Source organism: Myotis daubentonii, chromosome X (genome assembly GCF_963259705.1).
Source record: "Myotis daubentonii chromosome X, mMyoDau2.1, whole genome shotgun sequence".
NCBI lineage: Eukaryota > Metazoa > Chordata > Mammalia > Chiroptera > Vespertilionidae > Myotis > Myotis daubentonii.
The window spans coordinates 124,745,125-124,766,762 of NC_081861.1; the positions used below are offsets into that span (position 1 = coordinate 124,745,125).

At 39.5% G+C, this 21,638-nt stretch overlaps 1 protein-coding gene and 1 non-coding gene across 3 annotated transcripts in view; both read left to right on the forward strand.

The window, feature by feature from the left end:
* APOO (apolipoprotein O) overlaps positions 1 to 18,815 on the forward strand; it is a 57,865-nt gene extending 39,050 nt beyond the window's left edge. For both annotated transcript variants that reach the window (XM_059679474.1, XM_059679473.1), the window contains 4 exons: positions 2,017 to 2,108; positions 6,200 to 6,280; positions 13,933 to 13,998; positions 18,554 to 18,815. In XM_059679474.1, the coding sequence (XP_059535457.1) occupies positions 2,017 to 2,108; positions 6,200 to 6,280; positions 13,933 to 13,968 (209 nt within the window). In that variant the 3' untranslated portion in view covers positions 13,969 to 13,998; positions 18,554 to 18,815. The remainder of the gene's footprint in view (positions 1 to 2,016; positions 2,109 to 6,199; positions 6,281 to 13,932; positions 13,999 to 18,553) is intronic.
* LOC132225434 (small Cajal body-specific RNA 3) lies at positions 3,043 to 3,182 on the forward strand. The gene has a single exon (XR_009450933.1). It is a non-coding gene; the product is annotated as a small Cajal body-specific RNA 3 (non-coding RNA).
* Positions 18,816 to 21,638: the final 2,823 nt, after the last annotated feature.

Genomic DNA, 21,638 nt, shown 5'->3' on the forward strand with positions numbered 1-21,638 from the left:
GAGCCAAACCGCCCAGGGCTACACCCAGGTCTTGATCCCTGATTGCCCTCTCCACCTTCCACAATACCTGCCATATCTGGGCTGCTGGGACATCCTGCTCCCTCCTGTGCTACAGCCCCTGTCTCCTCAGGACTTCAGGGCTGTGTGTCCTCTTGCTTCCGTCCACTCTTCCATTTTCTTTCTTTTTTTAAAATATATTTTTATTGATTTCAGAGAGGAAGGGAGAGGGAGAGAGAGATAGAAACATCAATGATAAGAGAGAATCATTGATCGGCTGCCTCTTGCACGCCCCACACTGGGGATCGAGCCTGCAACCCAGGCCATGTGCCCTGACCGGGAATCAAACTGTGACCTCCTCGTTCATTGATCAATGCTTAACCACTGAGCCACACTGCCTGTGATGGGGAAAATGAGACATTTCTGGGGGCTAGCAGTCTGAATCTGTGCCATTAACCTAATGCACATTCTTATTAGCCTATAGTTTAGCCCAGGGGTGGGCAAACTTTTTGACTCGAGGGCCACAATGGGTTCTTAAACTGGACCGGAGGGCTGGAACAAAAGCATGGATGGAGTGTTTGTGTGAACTAATATAAATTCAAAGTAAACATCATTACATAAAAGGGTACGGTCTTTTTTTTTTTAGTTTTATTCATTTCAAATGGGCCGGATGCGGCCCGCGGGCCGTAGTTTGCCCATGGCTGGACTCTAGCCACTCCCCCTTTAATTGTCTGGTCCTGCAAGACCTGTTTACTCCCGTTCCAGAGAGGCCATAAGCTATCCCCAGACGGAGTTATCATTGCTGGTGCCAGGCCAGGCCTTTAGTTGTGGTCTCAAGGCCACAGCACATGGGACTCTTTAAGAACTTGCAAAGGGGACTGAAAAACCCTTATTTGGGTGACAACTGGAAAAAGCATAAATAGGGAAAGCTTCCTCCATGTTTTTTTGCTCAGAATTTGAAAGACATTTTTCTCTGGGCCCGTGCATAATAATAATAAAGTATAACTCTATTTCTCTAAGCGTCTTGGTTTTTCTCTGGTCTTATGTAACAGCTGGGCGCACTCTCCATTTTCTGAAAATTGGTTGATACTTCTTATCTGTCGGTGCCCCCTCCACACATTTCCTCTTTGTTGTGGGTTTATTATCTGTATTTTCTTCTTGTACTGTTATTACCACGGAGTATTAGAAAGGAGAGGAGAGGAATGCTTGTGTTCGGTATGTAAGTAGGAATTCAGTTTACTCTAAAAGAACATACACCTTAGAAACCAAAATTTCATGTGGTTTTTCTTTTCAAAACAATCTTTTTTCCTACTTCCTTGAAAATGGTGGTTCTCTTAAACATTGCACTGATGAAAGAAGCCAGTCACAAGGACCACATATTATATAACTCACTTATATGAAATATCCAACTAGGCCAATCCTTAGAGATAGAAAGTAGATTAGTGGTTCCCTAGGACTGGGAGTGATGGGGGAGTTGGGGGCAACTGCTAATGGATGTGGGTTTCTTTTGGGGGTGATGAAAATATTCTAAAATTAATTGTGGTGATTGTTGCACACCTCTCTGAATAACTAAAAGCCGAATTGTACACTTTAAAACACTTTGAACAGGTAAGTTGTGTGAATTCTATTGCACTGAAGCTGTGATAATGTGGTGGTCCTTTTTTCTTATTTATTTAATATATTTTTATTGATATTTTACAGAGAGGAAGGGAGAGGGATAGCAAGTTAGAAACATCAATGAGAGAGAAACATCGATCAGCTGCCTCCTGCACACCCCCCGCTGGGGATGTTCCCGCAACCAAGGTATATGCCCTTGACCGGAATCGAACCCGGGACCCTTCAGTCTGCAGGCCGATGCTCTATCCACTGAGCCAAACCAGTCAGGGCATGTGGTGGTCCTTTTTTATGTTTGATATTAGTAGGTACATTTTTCTATCCATCTTAGGACCAAAGAAATTTTATTCAGTATTGGATATACAGGCAAATTGTGATGGTAAAGGTGGACCTTTTATTTAATAGGTTCAAAAATAAAGAAGCTGGTGTATCCACCTGGTTTCATGGGATTAGCTGCCTCGCTTTATTATCCACAACAAGCCATCGTATTTGTCCAGGTAAGTTAGACCCAGTAAGTTAAGCTGTCCCTTATTCTTGCTCATGTATGTATGGGTTTACTGCTTACTTTTATTTTATAGCTTTTATAACACCAGACTAAAGTTTATTTGCACATATAAATGAATAGAGCAAATTTAAATGTTCTCCACTATGTACTTCAGCTCTGGCTCTCCTTTCAATCATGTCATTATTCAGAAAATACACACTAATTTGAATATTAATTAAAAAAACACCTTAAGATCCTTTTTTTGCATGTTGACATGGAAGTCTAGAGACTCAAATTTCAAAGTTGATATTTATGGGTCATTCTCAGTTCAGGTGTCTCAGGCCACAGCGCCCTCCTTGGAGTTGCAGGCCTGGGCCTGTGCTCAGCCCTTTGTGCCTTCTCCCTGGTCCTGGAGCTGGCCTCGCTTCCCTTGCTAGGTACTTCAGGGAGTGCAGTCCCGTCTGCTGGGAGCACTGCCCTCAGGGCTCTCAGTTGGCTACTCCTTTCTCATTCTTCAGGCCTTAGCTTGATGGCATGCTGGCAAGTAGAATACAGTGGCAGGCAACATGGATGGCTACAGCTGATGTCTTAGCTCGAGCTGCCATAGCAAAACACTACAGACTGTGGGGCTTAAATATAGAAATTTATTTTCTCACAGTTATAGAGGATGGAAGACCAAGATCAAGGTGTCAGCAAGGTTGGTTTCTCTTGAGGCCTCGCACCTTGGCTTGCAGATGGCCGCCTTCTTGCTGTGTCTTAACGTGGCCTTTTCACTGTACACTGTAAACCTCCTTTAACATTAAAAGGCCCTATCTCTAAATATAGTTATGTTGTGGGGTAGCACTTCAACATACGAATTTTTAGGGCACATAATTTAGTCCATAACAGCTGATCCCTGGACCAGCAATATCAGGATCACCAGGGAACTTGTTAGAAATGCAAATTCTTATGGAACCTGCAGGAATCATCCATGTGGACAAATGAAAAATGCCTTTTGTCTACAAATTGCAGTGATCCTACATAAACATGGAGGCTTCTGTCTGGCTTAGGACAGCTGGCTAAGTCTGAGGGTTCCCCTCCATACAACCTTTAAAACCAGCACTCCAGGTGCTGCTTAGTTTAATAACTTGCCAGTTAAGTGCACTGGATTATTAATGGACAACCAAGTGAGGTTTCTTCTATGTCCATCTTAACTGGTTTTTGAAAATAGTAGTCCACTGTGCTGATTGCTGCTAACAGGGTACAGTTAATGACGTAGAGTTGATATGAAGAGTTTACACAAGTTAAATCATATTTGATTCTGCTGAAATACACCTGAAGCTGACAATGAGAGAAGACAGAAGATGTCATGTTGTGTCTCTCCCAACGTCACCATGGGTTTTGGATTTGTTTGAGTATATTTTCTTTTACTCTTTTCCTCCTTTATGACCTCTGCTGACATGGAAATACCCAGGGAACACTCCCCCGTCAGTGTAACTCTATAGACTTTGCTGCGGTTGGTGGTGTGGTTATCAAATTTTTGTGATAAACGCATTCTTTTTTTTAAACACATTTTTTTTAAATTACTATGTTTTAAAAAGTATTTTTTTATTGATTTTACAGAAAGGAAGGGAGAGGGAGAGAGAGAAATATCGATCAGTTGCCTCAACCAGGGATTGAACCTGCAACCTGGGCAAGTGGCCTGATTGGGAATTGAACCGGTGACCCTTTGGTGCACAGGATGATGCTCAACCAACTGAGCCACACCGGCCAGGGCAAGAGAAACCCATTCTTTGGATAAAAATAAATGAAATGTTTTTAAAGTTGGAAAAAGAAATGCAAATTCTCAGGCCCCAACCCAGACCTACTGACTCAGGCACTGAGAGTTAGGGCTAGCAATCTGTGTTTTAGTAAGCCACCAGTGGATTTTAATCTATATGAAGTTTGAGAACCACTGATACAAACTGGATTCCTTTAGGGCAGTGATGTCTGAACGTAGTGGAACTCTAGACATGGTGTTCCTTGGAAAATTGTCAAGAACGAAGCAACCTGTAGGTTTTGAGTTCCTGGACAGCTGATGGAGACAGGGATCAGTTGCCAGAACTTGCGTATCACACGGAGACTCGGTCCTAGGAGGAGGAGCAGTGCTGCCACCAGAAATGGGCACTGAGGGCTCTGAGCCAGGCTGACATGACACTGAGCTCCCTGGAGTCCTCGTGACAGGATTGAGTGTAGATTCCTGGATTGTGCTGCAGTTGTAGATGGGACCCTAGTGATTCCAGTTATGGGAAATTGATGGCTTTGGTGGAAAATTCCAGTAAGATCTCTCTAGCATGGTGATGACATTTTTTACTGAAGCCCTGAAGGCAGACAGTTTATGTTCCTCTGTCTTTCAGCCCCAGCTCAGGAACACTCTATCTGCTCTAGGTCATAAAAATAATCTAACATCATGTCAATCTGCTATGGTTTAAACAGTAAATGGATAAGGTGGGCCTGGCTGCTGGTTGACAGGCACAGGTGGCTGCCCTCTGAGTAAAAGACTTTTAAAAAATCCTATAAACCATAGCATATGTTGAAAAATATATTTTGTGTTCACAACCAAGATAGTATGATGCAAATCTGAGTTGTATTCTAATTTATTTTTAAAGTCAATGGGAAGGAGTTTTGTCTTTTATTTTGTACCTAGGGTAAGTCAGAACAAAACAATTAACTTTATTTTCACTAGGTATAAAGCATTAGTGATCTGGTTGGGATGTTGAAAAAGTTCCAGAAATGGATAGTGATGATGGTTGCATACATTGTGAATGTATTTAATGCCACCAAATTGTACACCTAAAATGGTTAAAATGGTAAATTTTATGTCATGCTTATTTTGCCTCAGTAAAACAAAACAAATATCAGTGATTGAAAAAGATTTTCTGATATTGTTTTAGTGTCATTTGGTTCCTATTTCATAGTTTAAGTTTTGTGTGTTTTTCTATGAATAGTCTGACTTTGGACAAACCTCTTAATCTACATTCTGTTTTCTGTTCAGTAGTGTTTGGATGAAAGTACCATAGAAAACCCTTAAAGTGATGGTGAATGTTATTTTCCTCTCAGAAATTTATAACACCGGAAAGTGTCATATATGTGGTAAATGTTTGACATGTCTCCCTGTGGGTCCGAGAATCATATCATATATTTTAAGAATGGTTGGAGCAACTGGAAGAATATAACTTATAAGAAATCAGCATGTTACAACTACCACTGGATTTACTAGCACTATGTATAGAATAGACATAATTCATGTGAATGTGCTTTGTAAACTAAAATGCTATATATGGATAAATTATTACAAAAATTAGGAAGAGAATAATAACTGTTTTCTGAAAATTTGAATTACTGTCATGTGGAAGAGTAATCAACATTCTTTGTCATAAACAGGATCGATGAGTGCAAATTACTGGAAGCTTTTTTTTTTTAAGAAAGCTCAATAATTTTTAAAAAAATTTCCAACCATTAAATCTAGCCAAAGGTGGACAAGTGCCTTTTAGGTAGTGGACTCCCTGACCCCTAAATATTCTCTGACTCTGGGGCCTACATCTCAGGATGCTGTAGAAAGGATTTTGGATCAGGAGGCAAAATCCCTGTAGAAACTTAAAGACTTTATATTTTGAGGGACCTGGGAAGACTGAGAGCATCTTCATTGGGTTCTCCAGTTTTTTACCTAAGCCCCTAACATGAATGATTGATTTTCAGCTTGGCAGTGTGACTTTGATTGGCTGTTATGTGCTAGATGTGGTAGGTAGAAGCCTTCTTTCTGTGTTTGATTTTCAGGAATTTCCCATGTCAGCAGTGATCTACATTTTTTCCCCCTTGAAATTATGAAAGTTTGCAATATACACCTAATTGATGGCAGATTATTTTAAATAACTACACACAGCAAAGTATTTTTCTTCTTATTCTATCCCTCTTACTATTTTTTATTTGCTCATGTTGCACAGTTTTAATGTGTATATATGTTTCCAGACTTCTGTGGTGATCATATGCTTAAATATAGTTCTATTGGAAACAGGAAAGTGGAAAATTCTATTCCTTACCAGTCATGTACTGACTAGCAGTGGATCTTTTCTATTTTGTTTCAAGGTCAGTGGGGAGAAATTATATGACTGGGGTTTACGAGGATACATAGTTGTAGAAGATTTGTGGAAAGAGAACTTTCAAAAGGTAAGAAAGACCTTTTTCATTATCTTCCTTTTGGTTTAAATATGTGGTTTCTCTAGAGCAGGGGTGAGGAACATCTGGCCCGCGGGCCGTATAAGGCCTGAGAAATCATTTGGCCTGGCCCTGCCAAGGCATTAGGGCTGAATAAATTAAAAGTTTGACCAAATATAGCAGGCTAATTTTTAAGTTGATAATTTTGTATGCCCATGAATGATGTTATAAATATCCAAATGGCTCTTGGCAGAAAAAAAGGTTCCCCACCCCTGCTCTAGGATTTTGTAAAATTCTTGATAACCCTGTTGTTCAATCTTGCCTTTTCTGTTTATTTATTTGACCTCTTACTCAGATTCTCTGGTGACCATTAGTGGAGAAGCAATAGAACTTCTATGCTTTTCCTTATTATCAGCAGGTCTGAATAGATGGTAACCATAAAATGCATTCCACAGCAGTCTTATATCATAATTGCCATTGTATTATATTAATAATTTGTTTAATTAGATTGTAGCATAGTATCTGAAAGTTTTATCAAAACTGGATAGGAAGGGAACATTTGTGCTGCTAGGCCAAAGACATATAACCAAGTCTCCTCTTGCTGTTTTACCTGCCATGAGCTCCTGTTCTTTCCTCTAGCAATACTGTATCTCAGCTACAGACAAGATTATCTATCTGGCTGATGGACACGTGGCAGAGGTTGCATAACTATAAGGAGGTGTCATCATTTATCTTTTCTTACAGCCATATAGCTAATGGATGTTGCCCATGTTTACTGGAATTTTCTCTTTTCCTGATAAGAATGAGCACAGAACAAGACATCATGTCTCCTTCAGGCACTCAGAGGCACAGCTTGCTAAGGAAGAATTAGACTTCTTATATTAGCATAACTTCTGCATTGTAAATTGAAGGAAGTTAATTTTGACTACTATCATCTCAAATCACAATAAAAATATAAATATCTCAAAATTAAAAACCAGAATTTGGAAATTTGGAAGTAATGTTATAGAATAAATTTATAAGCGCTCCTCATTGTATACATAAATAATCTTCCAGTGAAATCTTTTTTTTGTATTTGAATGCTTTTTTAAAATTATTGACACTATTACAGATGTCTCCATCGCCCCCCCCGCCTTACCTACCTCTGCTCCCCGTCCTCTGGCCATCACCACTTCCATTGAAATTGACAAATTTTTGTACTGGTTTCTAAAGGAATTAATCTCTATTGAGCCTATTTAAACTAGCTCTTGAGTAGGAAGTTCTGTATTAATATCAAATGCCCTTTGGTAATCCCTTTTAAAGACTAAACACTCACTGTTTTACTTTCATTTCTCTGCCATTTTCTTTAGAAGCTTCCTTTCCTGTTTTAAAAATTCCTCAAGTCCACACTGATTTTTATATGGGAAAGAAAATACTAGAATGTCAGGGAAGCTATACACAGCCCTAGAAAGAAGTGTGAAAAGTGAAACTCAGCCTCAGTTGTGCGTGTTCACTGTGTGGTCAGGCCAGCACATGCACACCAAAGCCAAGCGGGGTTCCCCTGGAGCCTCTCAATTGGAAATAGTTTTCTCTGTTCTGATTCAGCCCAGCGCACAAGCAATGGGACCATAATTGGAATGCAAGTCAAACAGGCCAGCATTTTATGATAATTGGATAATGTTAGATTTTAAAGCTACTCAAATTTATATGCTTGCGTTTGGGGAGTGAGATAGTAAGGGGAGTGTGATAGTAAAAATCTTTAATTAGCGCATGGTTGCTCTGCATTTCTTTCTCTTGTTTGTTTTTTTAAGCTCTTGCTCTCTTCAGAGTCATGGAGAATTCATGTTCTTCCATTTGTTTATTCTCAAAACATAATTTTCTTAACAGCTGTTTGTTCTCAATAAAAGGTAATAAAGTCAATGATGATCACCTAAACATTTAGCACAAGTTTTAAATGAAAAAATAGCACAAGGCTCTAATCCAAGATTTGATATACTTAGATTTCAGGAATTATTTGATAAAGAAATGCCTTTGTTTTTTATTGATTCCTCTGCCCTCCTCTTATTTGATTTTGTGAGTTTCAGTGTCTTCTTTTGTTTTATTAACAAGAACAAAGATTTAACCTACCCTGGAACAGAAATCTTTTAGGGCCCAGGAACTATGTCTTTGATGGAAACTGGGGGACACTTGCCTGGCTGGTGTGGCTCAGTGATTGAGTGTCGACCCATGAAACAGGTCACAGTTTGGTTCCCCGTTGGGGTGCATGCCTGGGTTGTGGGCTCGATCCCCAGTAGGGGGCATGCAGATGGCAGCTGATAGATGATGTTCCTCTCTTATCAATGTTTCTGTCTCTCTATCCCTCCCCCTTCCTCTCTCTCTAAAAGTCAATTAAAAAAAATTGTATACAAAATTTAACAGCTGATAGCTCAATTTTGAAAATGAAAAATGTATTTTAATAAACACTGCATTTGTAATTATTCAAAGTGTATGTTTACATTTTTGGGGATACCCTATATATATCAAAATATAAATAAATACATAGTTTATCTAGAGGGAGTCTTTTTATATGTCATTTTTAACTTGTTTTGTTCCCTTAACATTATGTTCATTGGCTGTACATGGCTGTAGCTGCTGTGGAATATTTCTTTGATGGAAAATGCCCATGTTGATGGCTGGTTGGGTGGTTTTCATTATATTGTTGTTGCACACAGACCTGTAAGCGTTTTTGTACCTGTGTCATGGTTTATTAAGAGTTTTATAAGGCTTGGATTCTTGATTCATAGGGTCTGCACATCAATTTTACTAGGTGGCTCCAAGTAGGTTTCTAAAGTGGTTTCCATTTCTGCCGGTTGGCTGACTTTAAAATAGTTTGTAGGTGTATGTGTGGTTTTACTTTATCCTCCAATTTTTATTTTGAAAAATTCTCAAAACTACAGAATAGTTGCAGGAAGAATACAATGACTATACCCCTCCCTTAGATTCACCAAATAATACTTTGCTACAGTTGCTTTATTTTCTTGACACATGCGCGGGTGCTCACACACACTTGAGCTTTTCTGAGCCATTTGAGAGTTAGTTGTAGATGTCATTGCACTTTCCACTCATATCTAATTCAGCACGTATTTCTAAAGAACATGGACATTGTCTCATATAATCACAATAGCATCATTGTACTCAGGAAAGTTAACATTTCGCTGTTTTACATGAACATTACCTAATATACAGTCCATATTCAGTTTTCTCCAGTTGTCCCAAGAATGTGCTTTCCTTCAACAACTTTATTTTTTCATAGCTGAGGGTATTACTATAAGGCAAACACCCTTGCACCCATCATCATTAGGACAAAAAACTAGAACTTTGCCAACCAGAAGCCCCTGCATGTAGTCCACCTCAATCTCAGTCCTCTTCCTCCACCCAAAAATACCTACCATTCTGACTTTTATACTAATAACTCTCTTCTCTTTTTTTATATATTTTATTGATTTTTTACAGAGAGGAAGGGAGAGGGATAGAGAGTTAGAAACATCGATGAGAGAGAAACATCGATCAGCTGCTTCCTGCACACCTCCTCTCCTACTGGGTATGTGCCCGCAACCAAGGTACATGCCCTTGACCGGAATCGAACCTGCAACCCTTGAGTCTGCAGGCTGACGCTCTATCCATTAAGCCAAACCGGTTAGGGCTTCTCTTTCTTTATGGCTCTTTCATCTAAGTATTTATCCCTGTCACTTTAGTCTTGCCTGTTATTATTTCTGACTTCATATGTCTTTTACTATCCCAGTTTTATAAATGAGGGAACTGCATTTTGGAGAAGTTAATTAATTGATCAAAATAATTCAACTGGTGAGGGACTCAGAAATTTAGGGGGACTGCTGTACCTCAGAGGTTTGGCTGGAAATCCCTTTTCACATGGCAGAGCATACTATTTAGGAAGAAATATTTTGATTAAAACAAATATTTCAATTTTGCTAATATAAATTATCATTCATGCTTGTGGACAAACATGAATTTTCTACTATAGCCTAGCCAAGCTGACACATCAAACTAACCATTACTGTGTTGTTTAACTTATTCCTCTAGCCCTATGTAGTCCAATATGGCAGCCAATGGCTATTGAGTACTTGAACTGTAGCTAGTCTGAATTGAAGTGTGCTATAAGTTTAAATTCACACCAAATTTAGAAGACATGATAGAAATAAAAAGAATGTAAACAATCTCACTATTTTTATATTGATTATATGTTGAAATAATATTTTAGATATGTTGAGTTAAATAAATGTATTGATTACTAAAAGAACAATGAAACCTAATATATATATTAAAATTAGAGTATAAGGAGAATGATTGAGTTGTAAAATATTTTAAATAAAATTATTTCTCTGAACCCATGGACATAGAAAATAGTGTGGTTAAGGCCTGGGGTGTGGGCTAGAAGGGGTCAATGGAGGAAAAAAAGGGAACACCTATAATACTTTCAACAATAAAGATTTTTAAAAATAATTATTTGTCTGAAAATGCAAAACAGTTCATTTCTGGCTTATGCTAAATCACAAACTGTCTTTTGAAGTTAGAATGTTGTTTTTTCTGAGATCATGGAGGTTTCTGCCAAGAGAGATCTGATTTGTAATAGGGTAGATATTTCTTTAGTGAGATATTTGACGGTCATGCTTTGTTATACTATAAATGATATGTAACCAAACAAGAAAATTTTCTTAGCAACAGAATTGTTTTCCTCAACCAGAAAAATGTTTATATGTGCTCATTTCCTTTTTAAAAAATATGTTTTTATTGATTTGAGAGAGAGAGGAAGGGAGAGGAAGAGAGACAGAAACGTCGATGAGAAACATTGATTGACTGCCTCCTGCACTGGGGATTGAGCCTGCAACCTGGGCATGTGCCCTGACCGGGATTTGAACCGGTGACCTCTTGGTGCATGGGTCAGTGCTCAATCCACTGGGCCACACCAGCCAGGTGTGCTCATTTTCTTAATGTCCAAAAGATAAAAAAGCTTATGAAGTTAGCCTCTTAAATTTTTTTAAAAAAATATATTTTATTGATTTTTTTTACAGAGAGGAAGGGAGAGGGATAGACACTTAGAAACATCAATGAGAGAGAAACATCAATCAGCTGCCTCCTGCACACCCCCTACTGGGAATGTGCCCGCAACCAAGGTACATGCCCTTGACCGGAATCGAACCTGGGACCCTTCAATCCACAGGCCCACGCTCTATCCACTGAGCCAAACCGGTTAGGGCATAGCCTCTTAAATTTTTGAGATTGAGTTTCTGGCAAGTATAGATAGTAGAATATATAAGAATGTCACTAGAAGTACTTGCCAAGCATTGTGTTAAGGTAAATCAGACCTAAAGTATATTTAACTAGGTAGAGAACCACATAGTGTGTTTTTTTTTAAATCCTCACCAGAGGAAATATTTTTCCCCATCGATATTTAGAGAGAGTGGAAGGGAGGGAGGGGGAGAGAAAGAGAGAAACGACAATGTGAGAGAGACACATCAATTGGTTGCCTCGTGCACATACCCCGAGTGGGCCAGGATTGGGCCTGCAACCCAGGTACATGCCCTTGTACCAGAATCAAACCCGGACCCTTTGGTCCATGGGCTGACACTCTAACCACTGAGAACACCGGTGAGGGTGAGAACCACATAGTGGTTTTTTTTTTAATACATATTTTTATTTATTTCAGTGAGGAAGGGAGAGGGAGAGAGAGATAGAAACATCAATGATGAGAGAGAATCATTGAACGGCTGCCTCCTGCACGTCCTCCACTGGGGATGGAGCCCGCAACCCGGGCACGTGCCCTTGACTGAAATCGAACCTAGGACCCTCCAGTCCGTAGGCTGACGCCCTCTCCACTGAGCCAAACAAGCTAGGGCCATAGTTTTTATGACACCCAATTGTTGGACATAGTTATCTCATCTCCATAAGTCTCTTTTTAATTTTTCTTGTTCTTTATTAATTACATACCCAAACTTTTTTTATATACAAATGCTCGAATACAGTGTTTTAGGAGGTCCTAAGGTATTGTGCCCGCGTGAAGCTTATATATTAGTGAAAGATTCAAACATGAGTGAACGATTTACCCAAATCAGGAAGCTCTTGGGTGCTATAAATGTGAATAAAATGTTCTTATCTAAACCAAAGGGCAGTGGACCAGGGAAGCCTAGATCTATATTTCGGTGGGCAAAAACTGGGATTGATCAATCTACGTCAAAGGGTACATTTTGCAAAATTCTCATCACAGAAAAGAGCTTGGCAAATTGAAAGAGCAACAGCAAGAAGGCCTGTGGGAGTGTGTGTGCGTATGAGAGAGAGAGAGAGAGAGAGAGAGAGAGAGAGAGAGAGAGAGAGAGAGAATGGCTCTGGAGGAATAGAGTAAGGCACACAGGTAGTGAATGCTATAGAACTCTGTCCCGAGCAACAAGTAGACTGGGGTATTGTATAATGATCCATCAAACAATACATATGGCCTTGTTCCCCAGAACTTAATCATCAAGTGGATATGGTCTGTAGATATGGTTGGTGATCATGATATAATTTATCATCCAAACTAGGGTACTTTAGAGCAGGGGTGAGGAATGTCCGGCCCGCAGGCCATATATGGCCCATGAAATCATTCAATCTGGCTCTGCCAAGGCATTAGGGTTTAATTAAATGTTCGACCAAATACAGCAGCTAATTTTTAAGTTGGTAATTTTGTGTGGCCCACAATGATATTATTAATATCCAAATGGCCCATGGGAGAAAAAGGTTTCCACCCCTGCTGTAGAATGTGAAAGGGTACACTATTATGCTGGGACAATGGGTGTAAACCAGTATAACTTGGGCAAGCCAGGGTGTATGATCCCCATGCTTAGAGACCAGTTCTCAAACACTCCAGTAAGCCTGAAGTTGCCTAGAAACCATGCTCTGAAATTACAGGATTAGTCACATGTTTCTGCTTTCTCACTCCCCCCACCTCCTTCACCCATGGGTAGGAGAACCTGCACCAAGTCTAGACCACAGAATCACAGCCCCATTGCCCGCTTAACTGCAGCCTAATGTTTTTCAGGTTGCCACCTCATGAGAGCTCAGATCCTTGCTGTACATCAGGCCTTACTAAAATTAAAGTCTTAAAAACATAGGAAAGAAAGTAAGGCCTTAAACACTTAGCACATAAACTCCCACTAGAAACTTTCCTACATCACTTCTCATGGATGACATGACCTAATTATATGTTCCCAGATGGCGGCCAGGCAGAATGGGTGTGATCTGATTATAAGCTTTTTCAGAATAAACATGTTTTGTGACTTGGCCCCTATGGTGGATGATACACAGAGTGGCATACCTACAGGACGCATCCCCGTAGTTGTAAACCTTGTTTAACAATGACTATGACATGAAGTAGTCCAGTAATCTTTTCACTGCTGGTTTTACTTTATTTTTTATAGAGTCGGCTGTTTGGCTGACTTAGTATAGTGAGTTTTGATGGAGTTTTATTTCCTGATCCCCTCTGTGCCTGTCACTCTTTACAACAGGGCCCTCCTGGAGCCTTAGTAATTCCTTAAGTTTACTGAGAAATGGGTCACTTTGTATTATAATATTTAGTGTTTGATTCAACCAGATGCTGAAGACTGGCACTATTTCCTTTCAAACTGTACTAATATTCTTACTTTTTGTTTTACAAGCCAGGAAATGTGAAGAATTCATCTGGAAATAAGTAGAATACTCCAGGTTCAGCCCATTTTAATCAGGTAAAGAATAGGAAAATTCTGATTATTTTAGTATTGTTAACACCAGCTAAAATGAGCTCTTTAATTAATTTAATCAATTCTATAAATGAATTATAGCAGTTTCAACTTTATGTGGAAACATAGGGTCAGGATGGTATTTCATTCCATCTTTAATTTCTGGGTTTATGTGCCATGGCATATAATGGTGTTTATTCCTGAGAGGTACCTGGGTTTTTTAGACACGATTTCAAACAATTGAAAAATGCCATTATTTCTTAAGTTTCTTTTTTCAGACTTCACTATAGTAGGTACAGTTGTACTCATCTAATTCTCATTCATTAAACATTCGTTGAATGTATCACTGTTGTAGAGAAGCTCTAGATTTAATAGAGATATTATCATAATTGACAGGGAATTCATAGGTGTACTTAATTCCTTCTTTAAAGATTGAGTAACCTGAGGCTGGGGAAATTTAAAATGACGACAGATGAAGTCAGAAAAATCAGTTTGATTTCTTCTGGTCTTATGCTCAATTTACCATTTATTTTCATTCATTTAATATTTACTCATCAAGTACCTACTAAGTACAAAACACTAGTTATATTATTTTTGGATACATATTAAAAATTGTATGGTAGCACTTGTGATTTCCAGCTAATTAGACCATATGGAATTTGGAAACAATCTAAATATTCAACTGTAAGAAAAATGGCTTCTCATGGTATATCCATAAACAGGAATGTTATTATGTTTTAGTAACATTTAATTGCATGGTAATATGTACACAATTATTGTTAAGTGGAGAAAAAAGGAAAGTATGATACACTTTTAAAAAATTTTATTGATTCATTTTAGGGAGAGAGAGGAAGGAGGCAGGGAGGGAGCGAGGGAGGGAGAAAGAAAAACAATGATTTGTTGTTCCACCTATTTATACATTCATTGCTTCTTTTTCCCCCCATTGTTTGCTTCTTGTATGTGCCCTGACTGGGATCAAACACACAACCTTGGTGTATTGGGACAATGCTGTAACCAACTGAGCTACCCGGCCAGGGTGATAGTATGATACATTTTTTGAGAGGATAAGGCCCAGGAAATACAGCAAAATATTTAAGTAGTTCTCCCTTATTCAGAGCTTCGATTTCTGTGATTTCAGTTACTTGTGGTCAACTGTGGTCTGAAAATATTAAATGGAAAATTCCAGAAATAAACAACAGTGATCGAACTCCCGATCTCCTGGCCAAACTCCTGAGGGGACACTTTGCTTAGTAGCCTTCTCTCTCTCTCTCTCTCTCTCTCTCTCTCTCTCTCTCTCTCTCTCTCTCTCATAATATATATATATTATGGCTGCAATTTAAAATTCATAAATACCCCAGGTTTGAGGTTTTTCTCTTTCAAGCTGTCTCCCTAAGTTTGGAGACCCAGAGAGTCATATAATCTTTGAATTTGAGAAGGGTCATCTGACCCAACTCCCAGCCTCAAGTGTGTGCTCCCACTTTTCACCTTCACTGATAGAAAACTCACCCTACACACATGCCCAGTTGCAGGTTCCATCCCCAGTTGGGGGCCTGCAGGAGGCAGCCAATCAATGTTTCTCTCTCCTTGATGTTTCTCTCTCTCCCTCTCCCTTCCTCTCTCTCTCTCTCTCTCTCTCTCTCTCTCTCTCTCTCTCTCTCTCTCAAACCAATATATTATAATAACAATTTTATACTTATTACATGTTGAAATTATGGTGATATTTTGGATACGTTGGGTTAAATAAAATCTATTATTAAAATAAAAAAAAGAAAACTCACCCCACAGAGCAGCCATTTTGCATAGTTCTGATTTTTAGGAAGCTGTTTCTTATACTCAGTGAAAATATGTCTCCTTATAAGTCCTACACAGTGGTCCTGATCCTGCGTTAGGGGTCACAGGAAACAAATGCAGATCTGCTTTCACATCACAGCCCTTCATATAGTAACCCCAAGTCAGCAGTTCTCAGATTTTGTTAAACAAACAAATTATCCAGGCAACTCACTAAAAGGTAGAGGACTAGGCCCTACCCAGAATCAGCATCTCTAGCGAGTGGGGCCAAATGTGCATCCAATGTGCTGTTAGAAGAGAGACTAGAGGGCGAGTAGTGAGGAAGACACGCTTGTCCTCCAGAGACTTTACATCAGTGATTCTCAACCTTCCTAATGCGACCCTTTAATACAGTTCCTCATGTTGTGGTGACCCCCAACCATAAAATTATTTTTGTTGCTACTTCCTAACTGTAATGTTGCTACTGTTATGAATTGTAATGTAAATATCTGATATGCAGGATGGTCTTAGGCGACCCCTGTGAAAGGGTCGTTCGACCCCCAAAGGGGTCACAACCCACAGGTTGAGAACCGCTGCTTTACATTGAATATGCTGATATTTCTCTACAGGGACAATGAGACATGGAATAAAGGAAACTATGTAAATATCCATTTCATTTTCCAAAAATATTCTGTGCCAGAGTTCAACTTATGGCATACACAACCTTGATTTCATTCTTTATCTTTTTAGGTCTTTATTGGAGATGTTTGTTTTTCTTTAATTCTCACCCGAGGATATTTTTCCATTGATTTTTAGAGAGAGTAAAAGGAAGGGGTGTGTGTGGTGGGGGAGAAGAGGGAGAGAGAGAGAGAGAGAGGGAGGGAGAGAGACATCGATGTGAGAGAAACTGATCGACTAGTTGCCTCCCATATGTGCCCCAACCAGGGCCAGGGATCAAACCTACAACTGGGGTACATGTCCTTGACCAGGAATCGAACCCGAGACCCTTCAGTCCGAGTGCTAACATTCTAACCACTGAGCAAAACCGGCGTGGGCAAGATGTTTTTTTAATTATACAAGTGATGCATATTTTTGTAAAAAAATTTTTAAAAAAACTTGCCTTCTATTCCTTTCCTGGAGGTAATTTCTGTTAATATTGTGGTATATCATTCCAGACCTTCTCCCTATCTATTAATATGCATCCATGCGTACTTTTGTTTTTTTGACAGAATAAGATCATATTCCTTGTATTGTTTTACAAGAACACTGAAAACTCCATGAAGGCACATATTGCAATTTTACTATCACACTTAAAGAAATTAACACTAATTCCTTAATATCATCCAAATAGTCAGACAATATGCAGACTTCCCTGATTGTCTCATTAATAACTTTTTATACTTGGTTTGTTTGAATCAGGATCTAAACAAGATCAGCTCATTGTATTTGACTGATAGGTCTCTTAAGCCCCTTTTAAACTGTAATAGTTCCTTCTCCCTCATTTTTCCTTGCTATTTATTTGTTGAAAACCTTGGCTTATTTGTCCTTAGGATTTCCCATGTGGCTGTGGCTGAGTGTATCCATTTAGTGTCATTTTGTTTATCTCTTGGTTCCTCTCTTCTGTGCATTTCCTATAAACTGATGGATCTGAAGGTTTAATCAGATTTAGGTTCAATTTTTTTTTGGTAAGAATACTTCATAGACCATGCAATGTTTAACTATATTGAATTAATGAACTTGCCTTTTTTCACTTAATATATTGTGTACATTTTCCTTGTTGGTACTTCTGAATCTATGTCACTCCTTTAGCTACATAATAATTTCCCAGTATGGACTACCATGATCTATTGAATCCTTACTAACATAGATTGTTTCCAGTTTGTGGTTTTTAGCAGTTCAGTAAATCTCTTGAATTCTTAGAGTAGTCCAAAACAGATTAATGAACTGAGATAGAAAAGGTAAGCTAGTGGTTTACATGTTTAATTTAATAATTTTTGGTGTTATCGTAGAAGATCAAAGGAGTAGTCATTGGCCTCTAAAATATTTATAAACCTCTAATTGCTAAGTAGATTCTTTACATACTAGGGGGAAAAGCACTATAGAGAAGAGCCGGTTTACCTTTGGTGTGTCTGAATTGCTGTGTATCTCATTCCAGAAAAGAATGATGGGGTGATGTGAGGAAAGGTAGATGTCAGACTGACAGTAATATAATCATGTTCTCCAACAGATGAACAAAAATAGAGTTGTTTAGTTTTCAGAAAGGGTGAGGTGGGTGTTGCTGTGCCACTTAAGCATTTATTTATTTAATGTTTTAATTGATTTTTTAGGGAGAAAGAGAGAGAACATTAGTGTGAGAGAGAAACATTGATGTGTTGTCTCCCACACACACCTCAGGTGAGGATCGAACCCCAAACCTGGGGGTGTGCCCTGACAAGGAATGGAACCCACCACCTTTCTGTGCATGGGACGGCACTCAACTAATTGAGCCAGGACTAGGCCTTTATTTATTATTTATAAATCCATCCATCTGTTTAATTAGCTCAGATACACAGCCAGTTGAAAATCTGAATATGGTATTGATGAAACACAAAACCTTTCTGGTATTTAGTGCCTGTCTATAAAATGAGAATAATTATGCTTTTCTCTTGCTCCTTATGAGCCTCATGGTCGTATAATGCTAATGGAAATATTTGTTACGGTTTCTCTGTGTAAACCTAAAGAATTTTCAAAGTGCAAATTGTAGCATTGTTTTTATTTTTTCTGGCAAAGTTTACTTACATTATTTTTCTTTTAGTTATAGGTAAACATTGGAAACTCCATACAATAAACCAGTGTTTCTACAGAAAAATGGAAGAGATGTCATTATTGAATGTAGTAAACAGGCTTTGTTCTTCAGGAAAAACTACACTAGGCCTCAGTGTTACCTTGGGTGATGTCATACTACAAAGGGACTAACCTGAAATCTTTTCACCTCCAGATAATGTACATGCCTTTGAACTTATTGTTCTCATGTTGCTATTTATGTACATAATTAAAATTCCAAGTTAAAAAAGTTGTCCTGCTTCCCCTCCCCCATATTATGGAGCGACTGTTCAAGTGTATCTAGTGCCATTGTGTGTATGTGGTGTATTTGTGGTGTGTCTCGAGCATACATTTATGTGTGTGTGTGTCTCTGAGTGTGCATGTATGTGCTGCGTATATGTGATGTGTGTCTGAGTATACATGTATGTGGGTATGTGTGGCATGTATGTGGATGTCTCTGAGTATATGTGTGTGTGGCTTGTATTGTGTTGTGTATCTCTGAATGTACATGTGTTTGTGTGTGAGTGTGTATGTGAAAACTTTATTCTTTTAAAAAAATACATATTTTTTTAAAATATATTTTTATTGATTTCAGAGAGGAAGGGAGAGGGAGAGAGCGAAATTATCAGTTATGAGAGAGAATCTTGATCGGCTGCCTCCTGCACGCCCCACACTGAGGGTCGAGTCCGCAACCCAGGCATGTGCCCTGACCAGGAATCAAACCGTGACCTCCTGGTTCATAGGTTGATGCTCAACCACTGAGCCACACCGGCTGGGCTATTTACTCTTCTTAGAGCAGCATCAGCCAGTAATCTGCAGAGTCTGTGCCCCACAACAGAGTCGAGTCTAGAAGAGTGGCTCTGGAACCAAGAGACGATGCTTCAGGGGCCAGCACAAGGAACAAAACCTGTAAGTAACAGTCTGCCTGACTGGTTATAAGACACACAAAAGAAAATAGTGAGTGGGAGCCCCTGTGTGCTTCCAGTTCTTCATTGCCAGCGGGAGGTGCTTAATGAAGTAGGCTTTGTCCTCTGCCAGTGTGGGAATGCTATGTGCTTGTGTGTGTTGGTTCTCTGTATGTAGGCCTTGTATTCGCCTTTGTGGCCCCTGAATGCCCAGCTCATTGAACTCCATGTTCCCAGTGCTGGTGAGAATAGCAGGAGCCTTTTGACTTGTCAGCCAGCCAGGAAGGATGGTGGGGAACAGTATGTGAAAGATTTGGAAATTAAAAGTCATTTTTGTATTCCTATAGCATCAATTTAATTCCTAATTGTTGACCTTCAAGAATTGATAGGAGTTGGTAGAATAGTAATACGCAAATGGAACATGCACGTGTTAATATTAAATATATTTGAGCCCTAACCGGTTTTGCTCATTGGGTAGAGCGTCGGCCTGCGGACTGAAAGGTCTCGGGTTCGATTCCGGTCAAGGGCACGTCCCCAGTAGGGAGTGTGTAGGAGGCAGCTGGTTGATGTTTCTCTCTCATCGATGTTTCTAACTCTCTATCCCTCTTCCTTCCTCTCTGTAAGAAATCAATAAAATATATTTTAAAAAAAAAATATATATATATATATATATATATATATATATATATATATATATATATACACACACACATATATATTTGATAGATTCAAAATGGCAGGAATGGTGCCAGCATTGTTACTGGATTGATGAGCTGAAACACATTTGTCCCTATAATAATCCTGCTAGTGACCCAGAAGTCTTTTACTTCCTTTTATGCTGAAATACTTTTGTGTTACTGTAACAATCACCCTATATAATAAAAGCCTCATATGCTAGGCGTTCGACCATTCGACCAGTCACTATAATGCACACTGACTACCAGGGGCAGATGCACCCATCGGTAGGTTAGCTTGCTGCTGGGGTCCCGCTGGTCGGGACTGGGCAAAACAGGCCGACAATGCCCTGGAACCCTCCCACAGTCCCTCCCTGGCCCTGATCGTGCACCAGTTGGGTCACTCTGACTGGCCTGCGCCCTCTCACAATCTCGGACCCCTCGGAGAATGTCGGAGAGCTGGTTTCGGCCCAGTCCCCACAGGGCAGGCCGAGGGGCCCTGCCGGTGCACAAATTTGGGCACCAGGCTTCTAGTTTCAATATAGTAAAGCTGTGCCTAAATTATATCTCATTATATTTTCTTATTATATCTCATTATATTATTATTTCAGGCCTTTCCCATTGACTTGTCTTACTACGTCACCTCCCGAAAGTAGAGATTCCACAAGTTTCCTTGTTCTTGAGGTTGCTTGGTCTAAAGAAGATGAAGAAATGGCCCACATCATGGCATGCTCTAGAGATCATTAATCAAAAGGTATCTGAGCCCTTGCCAGTTTGGCTCAGTGGATAGAGTGTCGGCCCACGGGCTGAAGGGTCCTGGATTCGATTCCAGTCAAGGGCACATACCTTGGTTGCCGGTTCCCCAGGACTGGCCCTGGTTGGGGTGCATGCAGGAGGCAACCAAACTATGTGTCTCTCTCACAGTGATGTTTCTCTCTGTCTCTCCCTCTCCCTTCGACTCTCTCTAAAAATCAATGGAAAATATCCTCAGGTGAGGATTAACAACAACAACAAGTGTTTGAGTGTCTCCTAACTGTAAGGTATTACTTCCCCCTTTTAACTGTTCATTCAATATTAAAAAATTGCCTTAAAACCTCTTAACTCCTCCAAGGGGGATGTAGAGGTGGGGGAGGGGGGTGGTCACAGAGCTGGCTCCTAGTGGTACCTGGCCCATACCTAGGACAGCAGGAGACTCATTCCCAGCCAGTATAACCCAGTTACCCTTTTTACTATGATCTTTCCCTTTTGTGGTTTTTATGTCCAGTGCTGCCTTCTTTTTATATGTAACACTTTTTGCATGCCTTCCAGGAACACCCAACTGTAGGGAATATAAAATTTGCAAATCATAATATCTTGCATTTCTCCAGCTCCTTGTACTTTCAGAGTGCTGTTTTATTCCTTTTCTTCCTTAGTTTATTCCTGACTTCAGTATACTTGTACTGTTTTTCTCTGTCCTGCAGGGATACTCTACTTAGTGTTTATACTTTTTATTCTGTTT